The 24,328-nt window shown below is 39.6% G+C and overlaps 1 protein-coding gene across 1 annotated transcript in view; it reads left to right on the top strand.

The window, feature by feature from the left end:
- The window catches only part of CSMD3 (CUB and Sushi multiple domains 3), a 787,235-nt gene extending 764,538 nt beyond the window's left edge, over positions 1-22,697 (top strand). The window contains exons 66-70 of the mRNA XM_063131067.1: positions 3,269-3,427; positions 8,084-8,196; positions 10,946-11,033; positions 18,374-18,509; positions 22,296-22,697. Coding sequence (XP_062987137.1) covers positions 3,269-3,427; positions 8,084-8,196; positions 10,946-11,033; positions 18,374-18,509; positions 22,296-22,455 — 656 coding nt within the window. The 3' untranslated portion in view covers positions 22,456-22,697. The remainder of the gene's footprint in view (positions 1-3,268; positions 3,428-8,083; positions 8,197-10,945; positions 11,034-18,373; positions 18,510-22,295) is intronic.
- The last annotated feature ends 1,631 nt before the right edge of the window (positions 22,698-24,328 follow it).

Genomic DNA, 24,328 nt, shown 5'->3' with positions numbered 1-24,328 from the left:
ACATCCCCCATCCAGTGAGACAAAATGGTAGTAAGGGTAGAGGTTATAGGGTAGCAAAGGGATTGCACCTTATTACCATCACTTTTTAGTGGTATGTTTATGAAACCTATGGGTCTGTCTTTAAAATTATACATGTTATATTTTGTTATATTTTAATGTATTGTTTTAATCAGATTTTATTGGTTCTATAAGCCACTTTGAGTGCCATTTTTTGTGTGGGAGGGTACAAATAAAACAAATACATAAGTATGTGGGAGTCCAACTGAAGCAAAGGAATGTTGAGCCTGATATGAACTACATTTACGATGTGTTCTGTGGGATTTGCTTCTTTTTAAAAGCAACAACAAATTTCTCTTTATTGAATTTTTAAGCAGAAAGAAAATAGGAACAAACTCTTCACTGTAAATTTAAATTGAACAGCATAGTAATGAGGTGTCTTTGGACTGCACCCATAAGCATTTAACTGTACACTTTATTTCTCCTAATTTCAATGGTACTTAGGTTTGCTTTACTTTGGATTGAATCCAAAATTGTAATTTTTAATGAAGGTGTCCTAACGCACTTTAATAATTTTGTGTGGAGATATTGGGCAAGTTCCCACCACTCTCCCCTGAAGGCATTTGAAGTGAGGGATAATATTTCCTTCTGGGGGCAATTCCTTGGGCACATGGCGTGGTTTTTTATGCACACACACACCCCTCAACATGGAGGAAGGCTTTTTCAGGGGGTGTACGGTGCTGGACAATTAGCAATCCTTCTGGCCAATGCAAGTTTTGGTGGACATTTTTGCAGGAAGTCTATAGAAACATATGTGGGCGGAAACTGATGGGGTGGTTATGCCTCTGCTGCTTTTCTTATGCCCCACCAATTACCATCCACAAGTAATGCTCCTACCACTTGCAGAACAAAGATTTAGCGCTTCTGGGGCAATTGGAAATGAGTAGAAATGCTTGTTTCTGGAATGGGGCATTGAAAAACTAGTGTTTGCTCTCACTTCAGGTCTTCCTTTGGGAAGCGTTTTTGCTTCCCTCTGCTTGTGCAACAGAATCATTGGAGAATCGTTGGAGATTTAAGCGCCCTGTTAGATTTTGCCCTTTGTGTACAAGGGTTTGTTGAAAGGCAAACAGCACACAAGGGGTTAGAAGATTTCTTGCTGTCATCTTGAACATACGTTATGATTAGCTATATGAATCAGTGTCAGTATATAAAGAAAGTTCCTTTGAAATCTTACCAAATTTCATCTTAGTTCTCTCCTTCAAGGAACTACGTCCCAGGCGTTTGTGTTTCCCATGTCAGTAAATACAAGAAGATGGAAGTTGTATTTAATAAATGCTGTGAAGTGCCTTTGATTTTATGTAATTTTCAATCATTTTTCTCTAAAGGCGTTGCCTTATTATTCCATTTACTCCCTCAGCAGAGGGGATTGTAGATACTTACTGCTTACATGTAGTAGATGAATGTAATAAGTATGCTTGATCAGAGAATCTAGATTTCATTATAGACTTTAAAGCCCAAATCAACAGAATATGTAAGCTCATACTTGAAAGCCAAGCTAAGTAGTCTCTGTGTAATGGAATAGAAAATATTGTATTATTTCTCTACTGAAACTCTTTATTTTTTAAAAAAAAATCTGCACAGGTATTATGTTTTTAATACTTCACAATCCTAAGATATTAGTCTTTAAATCTGATTATAAGGCTATATGCATCAATTTACATTTAAGAGCCTAACCCTAAAACTTATTAGCGAAACTTTCCCTATTGATTTCACTTAGCATTAGAGCTTAGCTCATCATTCTGCACCTTCATTTATAATGGTTAACATTTATTTATTCCAAAAGGATTCCTTGGTTAGCGTTAAAAATGGGAGAAATGCCTGTAAGGCACTAAAAGAAGCCACAGAATCATTTTCATTATTTAAGAAATGTTTATGTGTGGTGTGTGGAAAAGGTGTACTCTTTGTGTTGAAGTTTAGAACTGTCCTTTAAATTGTCCTGAAAAATTCACCATAGTCCAAGGTTGCCATATGGTTTAAAGGTTGGTGATTTTTTTAGAAATGGAGATAAGAAAACGTATCTCTTATAGTAAGTTTCACAAGAATATAAATATTTAGAGTTGTGGTCATACTTTCAGTATCATTGAATAAAAGCAGAGATGCTGCCAATGTAAAAAGTTATCAACATTTGATTTAAATGTTTTATATTGTATTTTATATTATGGTTTTATACTGTTGTTTTATACTTTGAATGTTTTTAATTTTTGTGAACCGCCCAGAGAGCTCTGGCTATTGGGCGGTATAGAAATGTAATAAATAAATAGGGGTGTGCACGGACCCCCGATCCTCTTTACGCCCAATCCACGCCCGCTCTGCCCCGCCTCGATCCGCCTAGGGGCCGCTCTGCTCTGCTGCAGAGCTCCGGCTCTGAATCGGAGCTCCGCAGTGGCAGGGAGTGGTGCCAGGTAAGGGCCCCCTCACTCCTCCCCCTTACCTGTGTCCATCCCGGCCCATCCCAGCTTCACTAGAACCCACAGCTCAACCAGGAACTGTAGGCCCCGATTGCAGCCTACACTTCCTGGTTGAGCCGCGGGCTCTAGTGAAGCTGGGATGGGCCACGACGGATGCAGGTAAGACCCCCTCTCCCTTACCTGGCTCTGCCACCGTCGCCGCATGGGCGGTGGCAGCAGGGCCAGGTAAACCCTCCTCCCTCCTCTCCGTTACCTCCATCCGTCCGCGGACCTGCAGCTGCTTCAATGGAGCCCGAGGACTCAAACAGGAAGACTAGGTGTAGTCTTCCTGTTTGAGGCCTCGGGCTCCATTGAAGCAGCCGCAGGACTGCGGACGGATGGAGGTAAGACCCCCCTCCCCATTGCCCCCTTACCTGGCTCTGCCGCCATCGCCGTAGTTTTTCTCCATAGTTTCCATGGAGGCATTACAAAAGCTGACTAGAACCTGGCCTTATTGTTGATATCTTTTAAATATGCATATAATATGTATTATTATAGGTTTCCATTAGCACAGGTACAGTTAAGGCTAACTCACAGATGGGTTTTCAAGCATTATTGTTGTGCATTAAACACAAGCAAACTATGCATTGTGAAAATCATAAATATAATTTCCAGTAACAAAAATAAGAGGAGAGGAGAGGTACTGAGTGTCTATTCTCATTTGAATTTGAGTTACTGCAATCCAAATATGGCAATGTGCATTAACATTTTGGATTATTATTATTATTATTATTATTATTATTATTATTATTATTATTTTGCAGTTCCTGATGATGTGTTCGCCCAGAATTACATATGGAAAGGCTCTTACAATTACAAAGGCAAAAAACAGCCCATGACCTTGACAGTTACTCATTTCAACGCAACATCGGGAAGGGTGAACGCAACACTTACCAATAGCAATATGGAGCTGTTACTTTCAGGTATGGCCATGGAAAACCAACAGCCACAAAGTTCTCAGTTTCAGAAATTGTCCTATTGTTACTGTTCCTCCTTTTACAGTGTGTGGTTTTAAAAGGGGGTGGGCAGAGAATGAAGTTAAGCACATTTAAATTCCATTGTTTTCATGTTAAGCATACATGTCCGTATTTCCATTTAAAATGATGGGGTGTAGTCTGCAATCCTGTGCACACCTACTTGGGAGTAAGTCCCATTCTACTCAGTTGGATTTACTTCTGATTACACATATATAGGATTGCATGGACAAATATGCTTATTATGGGTAGGTTGCATCCTGTATTCTTCAAAACAACACTTAATACACAGAGAAAAAATATATCTTCTATTCACAAGTATGTTCTAAGAGTTGCTTCAGATATTCTAGGAACAGAAAGCACAAGTTGGCCTTGTGTAGAGATTGCAAAAAAGCCCAATGAATTCTTGCATCAATCTTTGCGGTAGAGGATACTAGACAGACACCCAAGCTTGAGTTATTTTGGGGGGTGGAGGAAGAACATCTGAAGAAAAAGTAAGTTAAATAAAGATAACAAGAGATGAAGTTCTAGGGCTAGTTAAGAAATTAGAAATTCATAAATTTCTGGATCTGGATGTCATATACCTAAGAATCCTTAAAGAGCTCAAATGTGAAAGAGATAATCCACTAAAAGAAAGCATATAACTCTCTGGGCAGTGCACAATTAAAACCATAAAAATACAATTAAGTATACAATAAATGTAAATGTTAAAAGCTAAGAGTGCAATATAAAATCAGATAAATTACAGTCCAGGGAAAGCCTGTGTGAAGAGGTACGTTTTTAGGAGGTGTTTAAAAACTATTACATTTTCTGCCTCCTGAACACACGAGGGAGGGTTTTCCAGAGCATGGGTGCTGTTACAGAGAAGGCCCACTGCTGAGGTTCTTCATGGCGACATTCTGTGGCCAGCAGGATCTGCTCTGAAGATGGTAACTGTCGTCTGGGTGTATATAAGGGAAGGCTGTCTGTTAGGTATGCTGGTCTCAAGTTGTTTAGGGCTTTATAGCATAATAACCTAACCTTTTATATGGCTTGGTAGTTAACAGGCAGCCAGTGCCATTTTTTAACACAGGTTTTATATGAACAGAGCCAGGTGTCCCAGTGAGCACCCCGGCTGCTGCATTCTGCACTAGCTGCAGCTTACAAAACACGCACAAGGGCAGCCCCACATATAGTGCATTACAGTAGTCTAATCATGAGGTTACCAGTGCATGAATGACCGTGGCTAGGCTATCCCTATCCAGGAACGGGACTGGTTAGTGTACCAACCAAAGTTGATAATGGGCACTGTGGGCCACCGAGGTGACAGTGACAAAGATGGATCCAAGACCACCCCCAAACTATGGCCCTCTCCTTTGGAGGGAGTGCAACCCCATCCAGAACAGGTGAACACCCCAATTCCCGGACCTGGAACCACCAACCCACAGAGTCAGGATTCAGTTTCAGTTTATTGGCCCTCATCCAGGTGTCCCCCCTATATGTGACTATTGATTGAGAAAATATATTGTAGATCACTTTCTTTTAAGACTCCTTAAAACTCATGAGCGTTGAAATATCCATATTGTAATATCCACATTGTAATATTCAACATCACAATATTTATTATGTTATTTTTATTGTCAGTTGCTTCAGTGGAAAGCAGGATAGAAATAGGTTACAAATAAGGGATAGTATCCAGTGCAATGTGAGTATTAACGTAAATTACATTACCCGAGCATAAGGAACCTCTAGCACAATGCTAATAGCATTTGCTGGTGTAACAGGATTCCTGGAAGACCTGTTGTGCCTCCTAATGCTATTGGCATTGCGCTTAGAGGCCTCTTATGATAGTGCAATGTAGGCCGTGCATGTGGAAACCTAAACTTGAGCTCACTCATGGGTACGGATGTCCACACCATGTGCAGAGGTCCAAGAGATGTGGGCAGTACTATGTAGGATCGCCTGCTATCCTACTGCCCCTTCTCCACACATAATTTCTGCATGTTGGGAATGGCTGAAAAGGGTTAAAACAAATATATATTGTAGCAGTGGCTAGCTCCATATGAGAGACCACTTTCAGCCATCCTTGCTAGAGTCTGCAAGTGTGCTCTATCATAATTTGCCAGAAAAAATAATTCAAGGAATTTATCAGGGAAGATAATTCATTCATCCTGGTAAACCCTGTCAGTTTAACTTCAGCTTTTAATATTTTCCTGAATCGAGTAATTCTTTGGCAGTGAAAGAAGACATCTGGCAGCAGCTGGGTGTGTGCTACCTCTTGGCTCATCAGTCTTAAACATGGATAATACTTTGAATCAACAGAGTAAAAATGTAGATTTAAGGCCTGATCATACAAACCTTTGCATACTCCAAGGTACTGAATCTATTTTGGGATAGGGTTCAGCACCTTCAGAGATCTGACTGAAACACAGAATGGATTCATAGCCCCACTGACAGCCTCAGTTGGTAAATTCTGACCATTTATTTCTTCAACATTTCATGTCACCCAGCGTGCTGTCAGAAAGCATGTCGAGTGTCTTAGATTACTTTCCATTTCTAAACAACTTCTTTACATTTGGGCCTCTTAGAGGAAGGGGGAATATAAATGTGATAGTTCTAACGTGTACCGCACAGGATACTACACTGTCTGTGTTACAAACATTAGAAGATGCATTATGCCAACTGAGACCATTCAGCTATATAACACAGCATTGTTTACACTGACTGGCAATAGATCTTCAGGATTTTAGACCTTAGTCTTTACAAGCCCTGTTTGGAGATACCAAGAACAGACCATATAGAGCCTTTCTACATGAGGCTTTTATTGTGCTCTCATGAATGGTCACTCGTGATAGTTTGTAGACCCTTTACATGATGTCATCAACCTCCAGGGCATCTCCTGATGTTTGCAACCATTATAGCTTCCCCCCACCCCAATGAGGAATGTGTGGCATTATTTACAAATGGCGGAATGGGAGTCTTTTGAAGTTGTTCAATTCCACTATACGACAGTGCCATCTAGTGATTACGTACTGAAACATATAGAAAGGCAGAGAGAGAGAGAGAGAGAGAGAGAGAGAGAAACCCTGGAAAATCCCACAAAGAATCTTGAAGCAGAAGCCTCAGTAAAGGTGCAGGATAAAAGCTTCATGTAGAGATACCCATAATTGATCGCTGAGCTATAACCCTTTCTCATCTACAGCCTTTCCCCAGATATGTTAAAACACAGTACTCACCGTTCCAACATATTTTTAGGACCCACTTAAATGAGGCAGTATGGTATAGTGGATGTGGAGTTGAGAGACTATGGCTCTAATATCCCCTCAGTTATGAATAAACTGGATAGATTGGGGGTTGTTGCCTCAATTCTCCTTTTGTAAAGGTATAAGAGTGCCCTGTCTCACAGGGGTTTTCAGAGGATGAATGAGGCTTGAAAACACTTCGAATGTTGGAAGTGTTGCATAAATGATGCAATCCTTATAGTTTCATCCTTGGTCACAAAATGTGCCTCTGTGGATTTTAATCAGCCTTGCAATTTGCTACTTGCAAATTACATTTGAAGCATGTGGAAACTGTCTACAGGTGAACACACTCCCAACTATTTTTAGCACAGAGCCACAATAACGTATGTCTTTCTCTCTCCCTTCCAATAGTCTTATAATGCATATAGAAAGAAAAAGAGAGCCTTTGCTGTGTGTCTGGTTTGTGTTTAGCACAGAACCATGCATTCAGCTGAACATATAGGATTTAGATCTCGGATGAGAAATTTATTTGTTTTTGACCAGAATTTATCCAATCCACAGCTCTTGGAACTGAAAGCAGACCCCCAAACGCAATCTGCATTCTGAAGCCCATATATTTCTGAGCTTGCAATGCAGTTTCTGCAACAACATAAAATGTCTTTGTAAAATGCATACATTTGAAAATGGGCACAAACATTGGCCATTACTACACCTACCTTTTTTCCTGGGATCATCCCTGTGCATCCAAATGACACACAACGGAACATGCAGGGACGATCCCTCCATTTTCCTGGGATAATCCTTAGGTGTAGGAAGGGCCATTCTTGAGTCAATCAGAGAAAAAAGTTTTGTGTAAATACTCACAAATTTTCATGCAAATCCTCCGAAGCTCACAATCCAATATAGCTATGAGTTAGAACGAGCTTCAAAGTGGAAATTGGAGAACATTGATTTCAATGACATTGATTTCACCTAACTTAATCTGGATCCAACCCATGGTATATTCTTCATTTCTGATTGTCCGAAGGGCCATGAATCTTTTTAATGCTAGAACTGAGGGGGTGGTAATTGCAGTAGGAAAAGAGAAAAAGAGGGGCTGGGAAGAATAAAGATGAGAGCTGATCAACCCCTGACACTGCTGATTTGAAATGTGCAATTATTCAAATAATTATTATTTTCTATTCCATTACTAAATATCAGAACAGCATGAAAATCAAGTTTTGCTATTGCGATTGGAAGGACTTAGTGTGAGAAATGTGAGGAGGACAGAAAGGGGTGTGTGTGTGTGTGTGAGAGAGAGAGAGAGAGAGAGAGAGAGAGAGAATGTGTTTAGAGCTTAAATTACTTATAAGTGGCACAGATCAACTACTTTTATATTTTACAGGGGTGTATAAAAGCCAAGAAGCCCGTCTAATGCTCCATATATATCTCATTAAAGCACCATCCCATACTTCTGTGAACAAACTGAAGGAGGAAAAATGGGCAATGGATGGCTTTGTGAGTATAGTTCTGGCAAAATCCAATACTGTCTTAGTAGGAAATGATAGCTTGTGCATGAGACTGGAAAGGGGCATTTTAAAAATGAAAGTTTAATTAGGAATGTTGACAAATAGGATCATACAAACAGTTGTTGACAGGACAAGAACAAATGTTGGTAGTACAATACCGCCTGATTCCAAAAGGTTTTTGTAAAGGCCATTGATGGATTATACCATATAATGGAACCAATGGACAATGGAACCAATTACCTAAGGAAGTCATGGGCTCTCCCACACTAGAGGCCTTCAAGAGGCAGCTGGGCAGCCATCTGTCGGGGATGCTTTAAGGTAGATTCCTGCATTGAGCAAGGGGTTGGACTTGATGGCCTTAGCGGCCCCTTCTGATTCTATGATTATATCTTTATGGTGGAGAGGTCAACATACAACATAGTCAGCTAGTTCAAAGTTACTTTCCAAAAAATGTTCATCACTTTATTGTAAAAGTATGTGATACTTCCGTGCCCTCTAATATATTCATAGCAACATTAATTGATTTGCATTTCCATGCCATAGAATGAAACCTGCTTTATTTATAGCAAGGCTTTCTTATGCAGTGCAATTGTACTTCATACACACACTTGCCTTATAATAGTGCAGGTAGAAAACTCCCCAGATATTCTGTCAAGAAAATAGATCCACATATATCAGTACAAATATATGCCTTCCATCTTTATTTGGCAAGACACTCTCTCCACTCTGATAAGTGCCCTTGCAAAGGAAAAGCTGTCTTGGTAACTGTTGGGACCACAAATGCCTGACCTCAGTCACTGCACCCATGAATTGCTTTAAAATATCCAAGAACAAATGAGCCTTTAGCTTGTACCTTTCGGTATGTGTGTGATCCGCTGCTATTGCTATTCCAACCATTTGAACCACCACAGGTGCATTGTTATTCCAGTGGCTTGACTGAAAATGGAATGCAGGAAAAGGCTGTATCTCCGTAATGTCTCCCTCTCCCCTCCTTATAATGAATACGTCTGCATATAATTTCATTTATAGGCACTAACTACCAATTGATCATTTTCAGAACCAATGTTGCTAAGATAAGTAAAACTATGATGTCATGATTTTCCTGGCCCTATCTCAGTAGGTGTATCTTATTTCAACATCTAGTGCTACAACCAAACCATGCATATAGAAGGTCCCCATCGAGTTACTGGAACATTAATAAACTGTGAGGGTCAAACTACACATGAGGTGGGAATCCCATGATTGGAACTTCTGTCTTTTTATTGTTTTACCAAAAAAAAAAAAAAAAAACCCACTAAAAACCCAGCTGTGGAGGATGCCAATCAAGATTGGAGTCATGGCATAGAGGGAGGGTGTGCCTAGTCTTCTCCATCCACATTGATTCCTTGACCTAAATCTTTCTTGACTTCAGTAATTGGAACCATAAACTTGTCAACAGTCTATAAAATGTTGTACAGTGTAAGGAGTGGGCTAGGACTGAGGGAAACGCCATGTTGCCAGGAAATCAGCCCATCTGGGGGCTTATCAGAGTTCTGCAGCATACCTGACTCGGCTTGCATTTGCGAGCCGACTTGCAGGTTTTTCCCAAACTCCGGGAACTATTTACATGTTCTTTTGATATGGTTGTTCCAGCTGCAATTTGTGCAAATAGATTTTCCACAAATTGCGACTGCAAATTTGTGAAAAATTGCAACTGTAATTCATGCAAATTGCGGCTGCAATTCATGAAATTGCAGCCATAATTATCAAAATTTGAGCAAAATTGCACAGATTGTTCCTGTAATTTGTGCATTAAAAAAAAAAAACCCATCAATAACACCCTAGCTGTCCCAACTTGCTGCTGATTGAGTCGGGCTGGCCATCTAGTGGAAGATGAACCACTGGGGAGCCAAACCGATGACAGCTTGTTGAACTCCATCCCTCCAACAGATTCCTTCAGTATTCCTAGCAAACACATCAAGTTGGCAACTAATACTGGGAAACATTCAGTTCCAGATCCAGCAGTGCAAACTGAAGAGACGATAGTTAGAGTATCAGCATCCACCCAGTTCTATGTCCACTGGCTTTTTTAATACCTGCAACCCAGTTACAGCTGATCATGATGGTATACTGAAACTAAAGCGACCAGCCTGTGCTGCTAGACCTGAAACACAGAACTGCAGAACATTTTCTACCAGCAGCCATGCACCAATGGTCACCATGTAACTCATCTCATTTCCTTGTCCAGAATCAAGAACGTATTTATACACACTTAAATTCTGTTCAGTGATCATTGTGCGCTGGATTGAAAGATACCCATTTTATTAAAAAAGAAAGAAAGGAAGGAAGGAAGGGGGAGAACTACAATTAGTTTCCAATAATGTGCCAACCAATTTTCTTGGCTCTGCGGTCAGATATGATTCATTTATAAGTTCAGTAGCTCTTTTTGACAAATGTACAGAGCAATCACACAGAAAGATTTTTCTCCCATCTCTTTTACTGATAGTAATGCCAGATGCTAATAAAAACAACAACACATTTAAGGCAATCCAGACACAAAGATTTAAAGTGGCTCACAAATTTTCTTAGCTCAACTAACTGCTGTTTGGGAAATCTAGTACAGAATATCTGCAAGTAGCTCAATAGTTAACTGCCTTGTTTAAGCAAAAATCTAACCAGCTTCTGATTTTTTTTTAAAAAAAACCCACCCCAGTATATGTATATCCAGTTTAATTTTGTTCCTTTTTTAATTCCTGTAGGTTTCTGCTGAGCCTGATGGTGCTACCTATGTCTTTCAAGGATTTATCCAGGGTAAAGATTATGGACAATTTGGACTTCAAAGATTAGGTAACTAGTAGGCATTAGTACTGTGATATTTAAACCCTGTGTAGTCATTTGCGATCCATTTGTAGGGGTGGATCCATTTCCAATACCCATCTGCTGATTGGCTCTGGGTGAATAAGGCTGCATGATCACAAACCCTGTAAAAAGCAGGAATAATAATAATAATAATAATAATAATAATAATAATAATAATAATACATTTATTTCTTACCTGCCTCTCCATTTTGATCAAGGTGGGGAACAAAAATAAACGATAAAACACATGATACTCAATTAAAACATAATATACATTGTTAAAAACATCCTAAAAAACATCCTAAAACATTTTAAAAACATCTTAAAATTCCACTGGATAGGCCTGCCAGAAGAGATCAGTCTTTATAGCTTTCTTGAATGCTAGTAGACAGTTAAGTTGACGAGTCTCCTCTGGCAGGCCATTCCACAGTCTGGGAGTGGCAGAAGAGAAGGTCCTCTGGGTAACAGTTGTTAATCTAGTTTTTGCTAGTTGAAGTAGATTTTTCCCAGAGGACCTGAGTGTGCAGGGCAGATTGTATGGGAGAAGGCGATCCCACAGGTAGCCTGGATCCAAACCATGTAGGGCTTTAAAGGTGATAACCTGATCTCATGGAGCCAGTCTACATGTGAACAGGGTACACAATGTGTGAAAGTCTGCGGGGTGGGGTGGGGGGAACATTCACTGGGCATGATCCTTCTTTCCCCTTCACATACTTACTTTACATGGATTCTGAATTACTGAACATGGCTATAATTGTGATATTTCTTGATAAAATGATTGCAAGAGTGCTTGGATATGATTTTAAATTATGTGTTTGAAATCTAGTATGCATGTCTGTTAATAGCAGACATTAGGGGTGTGCACTCTACCCTGGAATTATCTCTGATCTCAAAAGGTCTGACAAGGAATTTGTGTAGATATGTCTAGAATGCAGACAGCTGGACTTTAACAGCAATAAGGGAATCCAGATTAACAGTTCTGGTTTTATTTTAAAGAATTGCCTTCCTCCAGGAGATTGATTACAGCTCTAATTTACCTTGCTTGAAGTAGTACTCTTAGATCATTTAAAGAGAAGGCTTTTGGCAGGAAGTGTTAAGAAAATGGGTTATTTTAATTTACCTTTCTTTACTTTTTCATAATGTGTTTCATAATCTGTTCCTTGAAACTTTGCAACAGAGGTGGACATAAATTCAAATCAATTTATAAATTACCACACTGAATGTAATTAGGCAAACTACCCTTCCAGTTCCCTGGCTATATATCCCTGGCCATGGACTCACTCTCATGAAACAATTCCAGAAACTTAATGCAACTAATTCCTCCAAAAACAGCCCTTCAGTTTTGCAAACAATTCAGCCCTCATGTGAAAGAGCTACTCCTTCATGGGCCTTAGCTAGACCGAAGGTTTATCCCGGGATTGTCCTTGGGTCATCCCTGTTCATGTAAATGACACACAGGATACCGCGGGAGCAGGCAGGGACGACCCCGGGACGATCCCGGGATAAACCTTAGGTCTAGCTAAGGCCATGGTTGCAAACTAGACAGCTCAAATCTGATGCATCTCCTGCAAGGTGCAGTTGAACTGGTACACTTGCACTACAAGTGCAACATTACGCCACAACTGGTGACATTGCACAGACGGGCAGGCCACTGAACCTGATCCTATTGGCTTTTTGTCTCACACAGATAAGAGCAGAATCCTTCAGGACTGATATGTGTAGATGAAGGGCTCTGATTCAAGCCCTTTCTCCACCCTAAGCCCTTCTGGCCAGAGCCAGGCAGGATGGGAGGAACGACGGAGGTGTTTTTGCCTCCTGTTCCTCCTTCGTACGATTTTAAGCTTGGTGGGCCCATCTCATTTGCTTATCTTCCGAGGGGGAGGGAACAGAGAGGCTTGTGGATCCAGCACAGCCTCTCCTCTGCCATCCATACCCACCAGAACCCACCCTTTTCTCTTTCCCTGTCCTCTTCTGAGGTTGCGACAGTGAAGTAAGGGGAAAAGCTGCCACGGAGCTTTCTACGGTGTCAAGGAAGGGTGTGTGTGTTGGGGGGCAGGGGATCTGAGCAGGGATTCCCTCCTTGACATCATGGCTCTGTGTACAGACTGGGGGTGGGGAATCTGCCATATGCTATGGCCCCTTGGAATCCCTCTGAAGGACCATAGGGTTGTTCTTTGAGCATGTATTTATTGTTATTTTTCATCATTTATAAAACCTCTAAAATCTATAAAGGAAAGCAGATTTACAGTCTCAAACAGTGTTATTTATTTTACTACACTTGGCACCATCAGCTGTCTCTAGGTGACAAACGCTCCTTTCTAAAACAATGCTTTTCAATTTCACCAGGAAATGTACTTTGCTTTCAAATACAGATGTGCGAATCAGCAAAACTCAAATTCTCCCGTGTTCTCCTAATTCCATCTTGAAGCTCATTTTGACTCAAGTTGGTCTCAGATTATGAGCTTTGGTGTGTGTTTTGTGTGTGTGTGGGGGGGGGTGCTGCATGAATATTCATGCTTATTTTTCCAAATGGATTTATCAAATGTGTGCCTTTTTGAAAGGTATGCATTCTTCTCCCATTGTGTGCATTTTAAAAAAACTATTTATTTTTTCATGCCCAGCTTTCAAATGCATGCATCTTGTCAAATACATCTTTTTCTGTTTCTGGTCCACAAATCACATTGGAAATGTATGGACTTCAACTGCAGATTCCATCCAAGGCCATGTTTGATCCAAAAGATGCAAACTGGGTCAAATCCCCATTAAAAAAAATAAATCTGAAACAAATTTCTCATACATCCCTTCTTTTATAATCTGATACCAAATGTCTACCATTTTTATATTTCATCATAGAATCATAGAATAGTAGAGTTGGAAGGGGCCTATAAGGCCATCAAGTCCAACCCCCTGCTCAATGCAGGAATTTAAGCATATTTGGTATGAAGAAAAAAAGAGAAGAAATATTCCAATAAGAAACTCTTAGATGCAGTCCCAAGCTTCCTCTAGTTAGCCAAAATCAATGTATGTTAAAATACCTTGGTGCCACTGTAGTGATTCAGCCATGACACTTTTATTATTATTCTTAAGAAGGATTTTGCAATTCACGTGTTTTTCTTTCTGCTCTTTGCAGTCTCTGCTCACCTACCTTTTCCCCACACATTCCGCGGCGCTAATGAAATATTACTGCCTCCATCCATAAGCATATAAAAGAAGTAGAAGATGCTAGGTAGCTAAAAAGAAAATATTAAGCTATAAATTATTGGAGCCCAGGTTAACTGCATTTTTTTCCTTTAAAGAGAAGCTGGTATAATGTTAAATGTCCACACTTCTCAGAAAATAGAATTCCATTTAGGCCAATCTGTACAGTTTTACAAGAGGAATTAGTTGTCTCCACTGTAATCCCTTTTTAAGTATCTTGGCCCCTTTCAACTGTGATAATTTTATCTGGAAATGACAATGTTCCTATAGTTTCTAGGGACTATCAATTTCTCGTTTTTATTGTCAGTGTAAAAGGAAAGAAATAACATATCAAGTAGATGCTTACATAATTTATGTAGTCTTGTAAATTTTAAAGAGCTAGGTTGGACAGTTCTTTGTCTTAAAAGATATTTCTGCACCAGCTTGTATTTCTTTAATGCCAAAAGCAGTGGGAGAAAGTAATACTGTCTGCACCTTATTCCACTTCCAGACCCTGATTGGCTCTGGTTAGTACTTTACTTCCCAGTTGCTTTACATCATAGTACCCCATTAAAGAGGTACTAACATCACAGCATTAGTTTGATCCAACTGCTGTCTCAGCTAGCGCCTCACACCTTCATCCCACTTCCACGTTAAGGAAAGAAAATATGAGTCCATTTTCCAAATATCCATCCATTCACTATAGACACCTTTTAAAATTTAATTCTATTATTTAGGTCTGTATTGGGGTGGGGTCAAAGTGTTGTTTCTGTTCTTGTACCCCCACTAGGTGCCTAATAATATCACAAATGTATCTAAGTGTTCCTCTCTGTTCTTGTACGTGTTGTGGATTCCCATTCTCTCTGGCATTCACACATGCTGGCAAACTGACACAGGACACCCAACCAGTGAGACTTCTTTTATTGGAGGAAATCCCATGGTGAAAAGCTTAATGGTTACACACTTCAAAAATACTTGATAGATGGTCAGAAAGCTTTAGGCTTCAAGATAACTTACAGTCAAAATGCTACTCACTACAATAGAAACCTGATTTCCTAGTTGATATCTCCAAAAACAGGTCCCAAACTTGACCAAGGGAGGGGAAAGACCCTTGACATGATCCTTCAGGCAATCACAATGAGGAATTCTTGAAAGGCTTAACAATCCATCCCAAGGGAGCTAGTCCAAATGCTGTTGGTAACTCAGGGAACATGGCCAAAGCCTAAAGAAGATCATGGGGTGGGTAAAAATCTCAGGCAGAAGAACTCCTGTGTTGCCCTCCACCTGAGTCTGCAGGGAAAAAGTACAACAATAAAAATCAACCCCAGTCTACCCTTACACTGAGCGGTTCATGAGCAAACACACACAATCCACAACAAACAAGAGTTCAAGAATATGAAAAGCCTCACAGTACTTTTCATGGCACAGTCCTTGGAAATTCAAAGTCCTAATAGGAGAGTCCATGTGCAGAGTGCTTTCAAAGTCCCGAAAGGTGATGGATTCAAACAGGGAGGGATTTCAGGCCATGAGTCGAAAGATGATACTAGCAAAGGCTCCTTGCCTTTGCTCCAGCTTATAAAAGGAGGTGTGGGCCTGTCCAAAGCCACTTGACAGACAGGGGCTCTGGCCCCATAAATCATGCCCATGTACAAACAGGGTGGCACTGCTCAGCCCACCAAGATGATGCCACAATCTGAGTGACTCCTTAAACAACGCCCCCACCTTTCTAAACATGCTATCAATTTCCCAGAGAAGTCTTATAGCCCCAAGGCCAAGGGAGGAGGGACGAAACTACTCCCTTCTATACTTACTCTGAGAACCCTGGCAGAGATAAGACTGCTCAGACTCTGACACTCCAAACCAGTTCTAATTAAATTTACTTACAACTTTCAAGGCCTTGCTGAGACTTATACCTGACGGTACCCACCACATCACAAACTAGTCATAGACCATACGGACACTGTAATCCTTTTTCAGAAAACAGCCCTTTCTTTCCCAAATGTCTGTTCCTCCTTGAATCCTCGTAGAGGACTACCATACTTTTCCTCTTTCCTATTTTTTCTAATTGAGCTTTGTTATAAAATGAATATTAAATGTCCTAAAGTAAACGATATATTTTTTAAAAAATCCTTTGATCTTTTACAAGTTGTTATTTCCAACAAAAACTAAATTCACTTACATTATCTAACAATTCAGACATTCAACTTTATTTATAAATAAATTTATAATTTTATAAATCGTCAACTCTCTTTTCTTCTTTGTATATCATCATAATTGGCATCTATAATGCATTTTAAAAAAATAAAAAAGGGAAAAAAGGAAGTGGGAGCATCAGAGAATCCAGATAACTAATCAAGTGAATCAGTACTCAAGTGATTCACTTGACTCACTTGATTCACTTGACTCAATGTTTGACTCAAGTAAGTCAAACATTCTAAAACTAACTTCTAGATTTGTAAAACTTGTCTTCTTTTCTAAGAAATCCACTTCTCAGAAGCTTTCCCCCCTCTTTTTTTGCTTTAGAGAGCCATCACAACCTTTGCAAGAATAGTAGCCATTACATTATTCCATATCCTCACCGCAGACGTATTTGAAATTCATAGCAACCAAGACCACACTAAGGAAAGGGCAAGGACTGCCATACATAAAAGGCATATAAACAAGGATGAATATATAAACATAGAAAGGTGAACAAAATTCAGTGCAGCTACTGGCTAGAAAAACAGCTGCATGACACTGCAGGATTTGGGGAATCAGGTGCACATTCTTCAAGATTAGGGACCAAGAAAACAAATTAAAAATTATGCTTGTTGTGCAGATATCTGCCCAGTGGTAGGCCTTATTTTCATATACATTCCCGCCATCTCATGGGCGCCTTGCCAAAATAGATACAGGTATTGGCTTCAGCTGAACAGGACTAAAGGGAAGAAAGAAAGAACACAGAAGATTGTATCAAGGGTCCAGATGAGAGATTGGATAAAAGGCAAAGATTCAGATGAGATCAGTTAGAGATAAAAGTCCAAAAGAGGCAGGAGAAGAAGGAAGCAGAGGACAGGGGGAATAAAATTGTGGCTGGTCACAGATATTATTATTATTATTATTATTATTATTATTATTATTATTATTATTATTATTATTATTATTATTATTATTCCACAATTTCAGGAGATGGAAATCTATGCATATAACAAAGATGTGACAAAGATAGCCCTAAAATCCATCAAATAAATAAATAAATAAAGTGAACTGAAACGAAATGTGACATGGTAGAGAGAGAATATCCCCATGTCACATTGCAGATGTACATGTTTTTCAACAGTTGTACACTACGTGCAATTGAACTACATATTAATTCCATTTGTCCTACATGTAACAGCTGGAAAAAGCCCATTAATCTCTCTGATCCATGAAGGGTGATCCACGCTTGCCGGTAGGCTTCAGTGTGTGAGGATGCTCATGTTTGTTTATTTATTTATTTATTTATTTATTTATTTATTTATTTATTACATTTCTATACCGCCCAATAGCCGGAACTCTCTGGGCGGTTCACAAAATGTTGAGTGCATCTTGGAACAGGTCCACATGTGTATTATGTAAGTCAGGAATGAGCAACTTGTGGCCCTCCTGAGGTTTTGTCCTACAGCTCCCATGATCCCTCACTATAGTCTAGGCTGCAACTTTCACTAGCCAACTTTACCATTTATTTATGTATTTACATATTTTTATTTTATTTTAAAATATCCTGCTTTTCTTTTCAAAAGAAAATGTCTAATGGTATCTCAGTGTTATAGAGTAGAATGGTTGTGCCATCTCAAAAATATAGGTGGTTGTTGCACTGGTGTGCTTAAAATTAACCCATGAGACAATTACAGTAAAGGACTTATGTAACAGACTTTTCCCCCCACATAGCTGGGAAGAAAAGCACCATGCTTGTGGCAAGATCTGGATGTTTATGACTAATATTCTTGTCAAAATTAGCATTTCATGTAGTGTTGCAGAACTCTTGATCATATACTACCTTCATGGCCCAACTGTACTGATGTTTCTTTTCTAGTTTTACTTCACCCTCCTGTATACCGCAGTGTTATAAGTATTCGGAATGAGAAACATAACAAGAGGTAACATATATTGTTTTGTTTTTGTTTCTTCAGGACTTAATATGTCTGAAGGCTCAAATTCGTCAAACCAACCACATGGTACAAACAGCAGTTCTGTGGCCATTGCTATTCTTGTGCCTTTCTTTGCCCTTATTTTAGCAGGATTTGGATTTTATCTTTATAAACAAAGGTAAGCAAGAATATAAACCTACACGTAAATGTGATTGTGTGTGTTAATGAGAGATGTGAGAAGTTTTGAACTGGAGTTGGAAGTTTAAGGCTAAATCTTCTTTTCAGGTCTCAGATCTTATCTAGATCAGGTAGGGAGGTGAATGGGATGGGTATATTGATCCAGGCTATTCTGTTCCACTGGTTTTTTTTTATTGTAATAGTTCCTTGAAATGGCCATGGGGGAAGCCTAGGATGTCTTCTTGTTTACCCTTGGATAAATATTAGTTGGAGAGACTCAATACTATCCAGCAGTATATGCCATCTAATTCATTAAACCAATTCTGCTACTGAAGATGTTCTTTTCTGAATTGAAAACTAAATTGAGCAGAGCTAAATCTCAACTTCCTAAAAGACTCTCCCATGCTTGTGTAACTCTAAGGTGAGTCTACATGTTGCAGTAAGCACATATTTGCTTTCCTATGAGTTGCTTTACATTTGAAAACAAAACCACACAAGTGAATTATTTCCTTTTACTGCAGTTCAGCCATTTTGGCAATTGTCTTGGACCGTAGATGCCTTAACCACAAGCATGGGGATATCTGCGAAGACCTGAGAGACCAGTTTGTGTGAGGGGGGATGAAGTTAATCTAGATTGGATCTGCCTCCCTGACAGTTAAGCAGGGAAGAGCACCAGGTGTGCACAGACCTGACAGGCTCACCTGGATCTTCACCCCTGTGCAAGAACTAAAACATGAAAATCTAAATTAGCAATCTCCAGCAAAAAAGATAGCACTCATGGGAATCCCCAACTAGGATTATTAGAAAATGTATTTGTATGCTTTAATCAGAATTCATAGAAATATCCATGGGAATCTCAGAAGAATCCAAAAGGCCCATTAAGCCCATAAGTGATTTATGAGGTGTAACTCCAATTTACACTGGATCTGATTAAACACATCCATACAGTTAAAGGACAAAATCTGTCTCCCACATTTTTGTTATAGAAACAAATGGTGATAATTAACACAGCAAAGTTAAAATAACAGTTCTAAAATTAAATGAAGATAATCTGCAGAACAATGGGGCTTTTTTAAAAAACAAAAACACTTTGAGCCCCTCCAGCTAAATTTTGCTCGCACTCAGAACTGCACTTAAGGTCAGATTGGGAGGGGAATGCATTTGGGCACATCTGTCTGGCGTGAGAACCCATCTCAAAACTTTATCATTCCTAGCCCATCAGAGAGGGAACCTTGGAGTAAATAAAAAACGTAGCAATATCTGCCCTGGATGTCTTTGGTTCATCCTCACTATTATCATTAAATTGGATTATTTACTGCCTGTACATCCCATTATTCTGTTCAGGATAAATTAAGAGCTCCTTTGAAAAAACGTTCAATTCAGTGTATACATACACTAACCTCATTTTAGAATTGTCAGGGATGCTTGATAGGTAAGGTTATTGTCTTACATTATACTCTTTCTCCTATTTAAATTGTTGTTGTAAATTATTATCTCTAAGAGATGTGTAAGGTTATTCAGATTTCTTGGTGTCTCGGGATGCAGCAATAAAAAGGGCTTGCTGTGTACTTCACATATTGCCTATATTTTGTTTTTGACATTTACAGTATTATGTCTCGTATTTCCTGAATAATTTATTTTACATTCCACATAGTTTACCAGGTTGTAAGTATTTAGAAGAGTCCTATGTCAGTGAAAGGTTTTATTATGGAGAGTTGTTCCACAACTGTCATTGACAATGCAGCCATTATCAGGATCTATTGACAAACGTCTTTTAGAAATTCATCTTGTTGTCCTCAGTTGAGTGATATTTAGGGATGATGTAATAGTCCATTGGTTGATCTTCTTTCAGATTATTTGTTTTATATCAACTTTCCCTCCTTCCCCAGTAGTACATAGTGAGTAGAGTGGAGACAAATGTCCATGACTCTCAATTTACATGTGGAAATGCATATGTTCAGTGGGTGGAAATCCAAATTGCAGTTCTCTATATTTCCTTTTAAGTACTAGAGGCACTATTCACAGCTCAGACAAAAGTGTGCAAATGCTTCCCCCTAACCCTACTAAAGGCAGACATTTAAGGCTTTGGGGACCTGTCCCTGAGCTTGTATGATGAATCCTGACCAATTGAGCTAAAGCTTAGGCAGAGTCTTTTTATGCCAACCTTCCCAATATGGTTGTCACCCCACCCCCCACCAATGTTTTGGGCTACAACCCAGCCCTAGCCAGCATGACGAATGGTCAAGGATCTGTAGTGCATCAGCTTGGGAAAGGATGCTTCAAATACCCTGTGTAAGCCATCCTTCAAGTCAATCTGACTGGGGATAGGGTGGGGCTTTTACCAGCCACATGGAATGGGAGTGAGGACTTTGAATATATAAAAATGCTTCTCTCTAGAGTCTAGTCATGTCTTAGGACTCAGCTACACCAAGCAGGATATTGCACTATGAAAGTGGTATGAAAGTGGTATATAAAAGGCAGGAGCCACACTACTGCTTTATAGAGGTATTGAAGTGCATTGGGAACTGTTGGGGCCCATTGACACATCCTATATCCTGCTTTCATACAGCTTTCAGAGTGTTATAGCCTGCTTGGTGTTGATGTGTCAATGGGCCCCAACAGTTATCAGTGCACTTCAGTAGCACTATAAAGCAGTAGTGTAGATCCTGCAGAGCACTTCAATACCGCTATAAAGCAGTAGTGTAGCTCCTGCCTTTTATATACCGCTTTCATACCACTTCCATAGTGGAATATCCTGCTTGGTTTAGCTGAGCCGTTAGTCATACAAGAAGAGGAATCTTACAGCTCCTTTGCTTCAGGGCTTGGTAGCTTTGCTGAGATGTGCCTTTTGGGCTAATTTTACAACTTCAGGGTTCCCTGAAGCCATCTACCTCTGGATACTTTTTGCAAATGTACTCACAACATTCAAGTATGCAAGACTTGGGGCTCATCTACACCAAGCAGATATTCCACTATGAAAGTGGTATATAAAAGGCAGGAGCCACACTACTGCTTTATAGCAGTATTGAAGTGCACTGCAATTGTTGGGACCCGTGACACATACCGCTTTCATACCACTTTCATAGTGCTATATCCTGCTTGGTGTAGATGTGTCATGTGCCCCAACTGTTGTCAGTGTACTTCAGTACCTCTATAAAGCAGTAGTGTAGATCCTGCAGAGCACTTCAATAGCACTATAAAGCAGTAGTGTGGCTCCTGCCTTTTATATACCACTTTCATAGTGAAATATCCTGCTTGGTGTAGATGAGCCCTTGGACCCCCAAAAAGAAGTTGTATTGTATTGTATTTTAGAGATGTTGGAGAAATATGCAATGGAACCAAATTAGTTTAGTTTTTTATCAATCTGACCCATGGATTCCACAGCAGATCAGCTTTTCCACTATCGGGTAGAGTCCACAGACTTGCGGACTGGTTTCCTAGCCTTTGGGAATTTTACGCAAATTTCATTGTAGAAAAATACGCAAAAAATAACGAAAACGGCCTAAAATGTGCATTCCCTCCTGCATAGGCTAAAGGATGGAAATGCACATTTGGGGGGGAATTTGTTCATTTGTACAAAATCGGAAACTAAAAAAAAATAAAATCTGATTCTGCCGATGGGTGCCTGACAATCTACGATAGAAATGCTTCTGCATCATCTGTACATCTGTATTGCATTGTAACAGATTTTTCTTGCTTTGAGTGCCGTGCCTTAAAAAGAAAGCTATGGATTCTTTCAATACATAAACGATAATGTGTTTTCTTTCTCCTCTGCCTTCCTCCACAGAACTGCACCTAAAACACAGTACACGGGATGCTCTGTACACGAAAATAACAATGGCCAAGCTGCTTTCGAAAACCCCATGTATGACACCAATGCGAAGTCTGTCGAAGGAAAGGCTGTGCGCTTTGATCCCAACTTGAACACAGTTTGCACAATGGTATAACATTGCAATGGCTTGACTTCAGTGATCTGAAAATTGAAACACAACACAGTGCACACAGAGTTCACTGATTTTTTTAAGGGAAAAAAATAATAAAATTAAAGCACACTTTTCAGAATTTCCTGGGTCACCTTCTCCCAAGGATGAAAGAGAGAGAGAGAGAGAGAGAGAGAGAAAGAGAGAGAGAAGAGTGGGTTTCTTTTTTCATAAACTGGAAAAAAAATTATATTGACTTCATGTTTACCGTGGAGCGTTTTACAGAAAGTCTGCTGCACTCCATGAGTGCTTACTCACAGTTTATTTGCTTTTTTTAAAAAAAGGAGATTATTCTAAAAAAAAATAAAAAATAAAAATAAACAAAATAAATAAAACATATTTGCATATATTGGAGGAGCATCCACTATCAGTACTTCTGTGCTTTATAAACTATGCTAGAGGGACTGGGTTTAAAAGAACAAGCAAAATGATATATGGTAGAAATTAAGGTTATATTTACAGGAGACAGCAAGAGTCACCGAGCTACACTACCCCCCCCCCCAACAGTTAGAACTTAGTTCTATTCTCCCCCTTTTAAGAACATTATGTCGTCGTCCCCCGCCCACTTATCTCTATGAATTTCTAAGAATATGTCATGACCATTAATAGGCTTGAGCTTGCAAGTGCAACCTATTATTTCTGTGCCACAGTGGGATAATTAAGTGTCAAGTCTCAGGTTCTTTTATTTCATGAGTTGAATTCCCTGCTCCAATTCTGCCTTCATTGTTTTCTTCATGCTAACATCTCCTGCTGCACTTGGCTACAGGAGTAGTTCCATTTTTCTTCTTCTTCATTGATTTACGTTAACTTCCCCCATCACCGCCATGATGACAGCATTAGAAAACGAGCTGAACTAATTAAGTCAGGTTCTGTAAGGCTGCAATAGTCTTCATTGCTGATGTCTATTTGTGAAAATATCCATTTAACACTGTCCCATCCCAATTATCAAATGTCTGCTTCTTGAAATGTTCCAATGAGAAGAACAACAGATTACAGTAACACAACATACTTAGATGATGAAGGATATTATGTGTTAAATTTCAGATAGCACTCTATCACATGATTCATCAGCATTGTTTTAGGTCCTGCTTCGACACTGTGTTAAATGCTGTACACAGGGTATGCTCAAAGGCCAGTAAAGCTGCAGTCACTAAATTATACACTTCAATCCATTAATGCCTTTAATTAATGTTAAATTAATCTGGTGCATCTATGTAGCTTTCCTGTTCTCCAGGTCTTCCCTATTGATTCTAATGGAGGAGCAAGATGGTGTGTGCATTGAGAGATGTGTGCAAACCTGTCCTCCCTTTGAAGCAAAAGGGGAATCCCACAGGTCTCTGAAAGAGGGCCTTAATATCACATAGGGATGGAAGAATCAGTGAACCCCGAGCTTGTCATCGAGGTTCCCCAATTTTCACCTCGCAGCTCAGTTCATCTCATTTCCGTTCTGAAATGTGAGCTTGTTGTTGTAGTTTGAAAAGGAAAAGTGCACATTTGGGTGTGCATATCTTAAAAGTATGCACCCAAATGTGTACTCCCCCCACATTGACTAAAGCATGAAAACGCATACTTCTTTCAAAAGGTGCGTTTTTTAAAGTACCCATTTTTCTATGAAATGCATTTTGTCAATGCATTTACAAGTTTGGGAATCGGCGAGCTTTGCCCAAAAATTATGATTGTGTTTGTACGGGGTTGTGAACAGGGCAGGTTCTGATGTTTACAAACAGAAACAACAGTCTTGTACACTCCTAATCTTGAGTAGTCCCATGTTCGTCATTGGGATTATTCTGCATTACATGACTTCAGGAGTACACCCAGCCTAATCTTAAAAGAGTTGCTT

Source organism: Elgaria multicarinata, chromosome 7 (genome assembly GCF_023053635.1).
Source record: "Elgaria multicarinata webbii isolate HBS135686 ecotype San Diego chromosome 7, rElgMul1.1.pri, whole genome shotgun sequence".
Classification (NCBI taxonomy): Eukaryota; Metazoa; Chordata; class Lepidosauria; order Squamata; family Anguidae; genus Elgaria; species Elgaria multicarinata.
The sequence above is the reverse complement of the archived record's forward strand: the minus strand, read 5'-3'. Positions and strand labels throughout refer to the sequence as shown.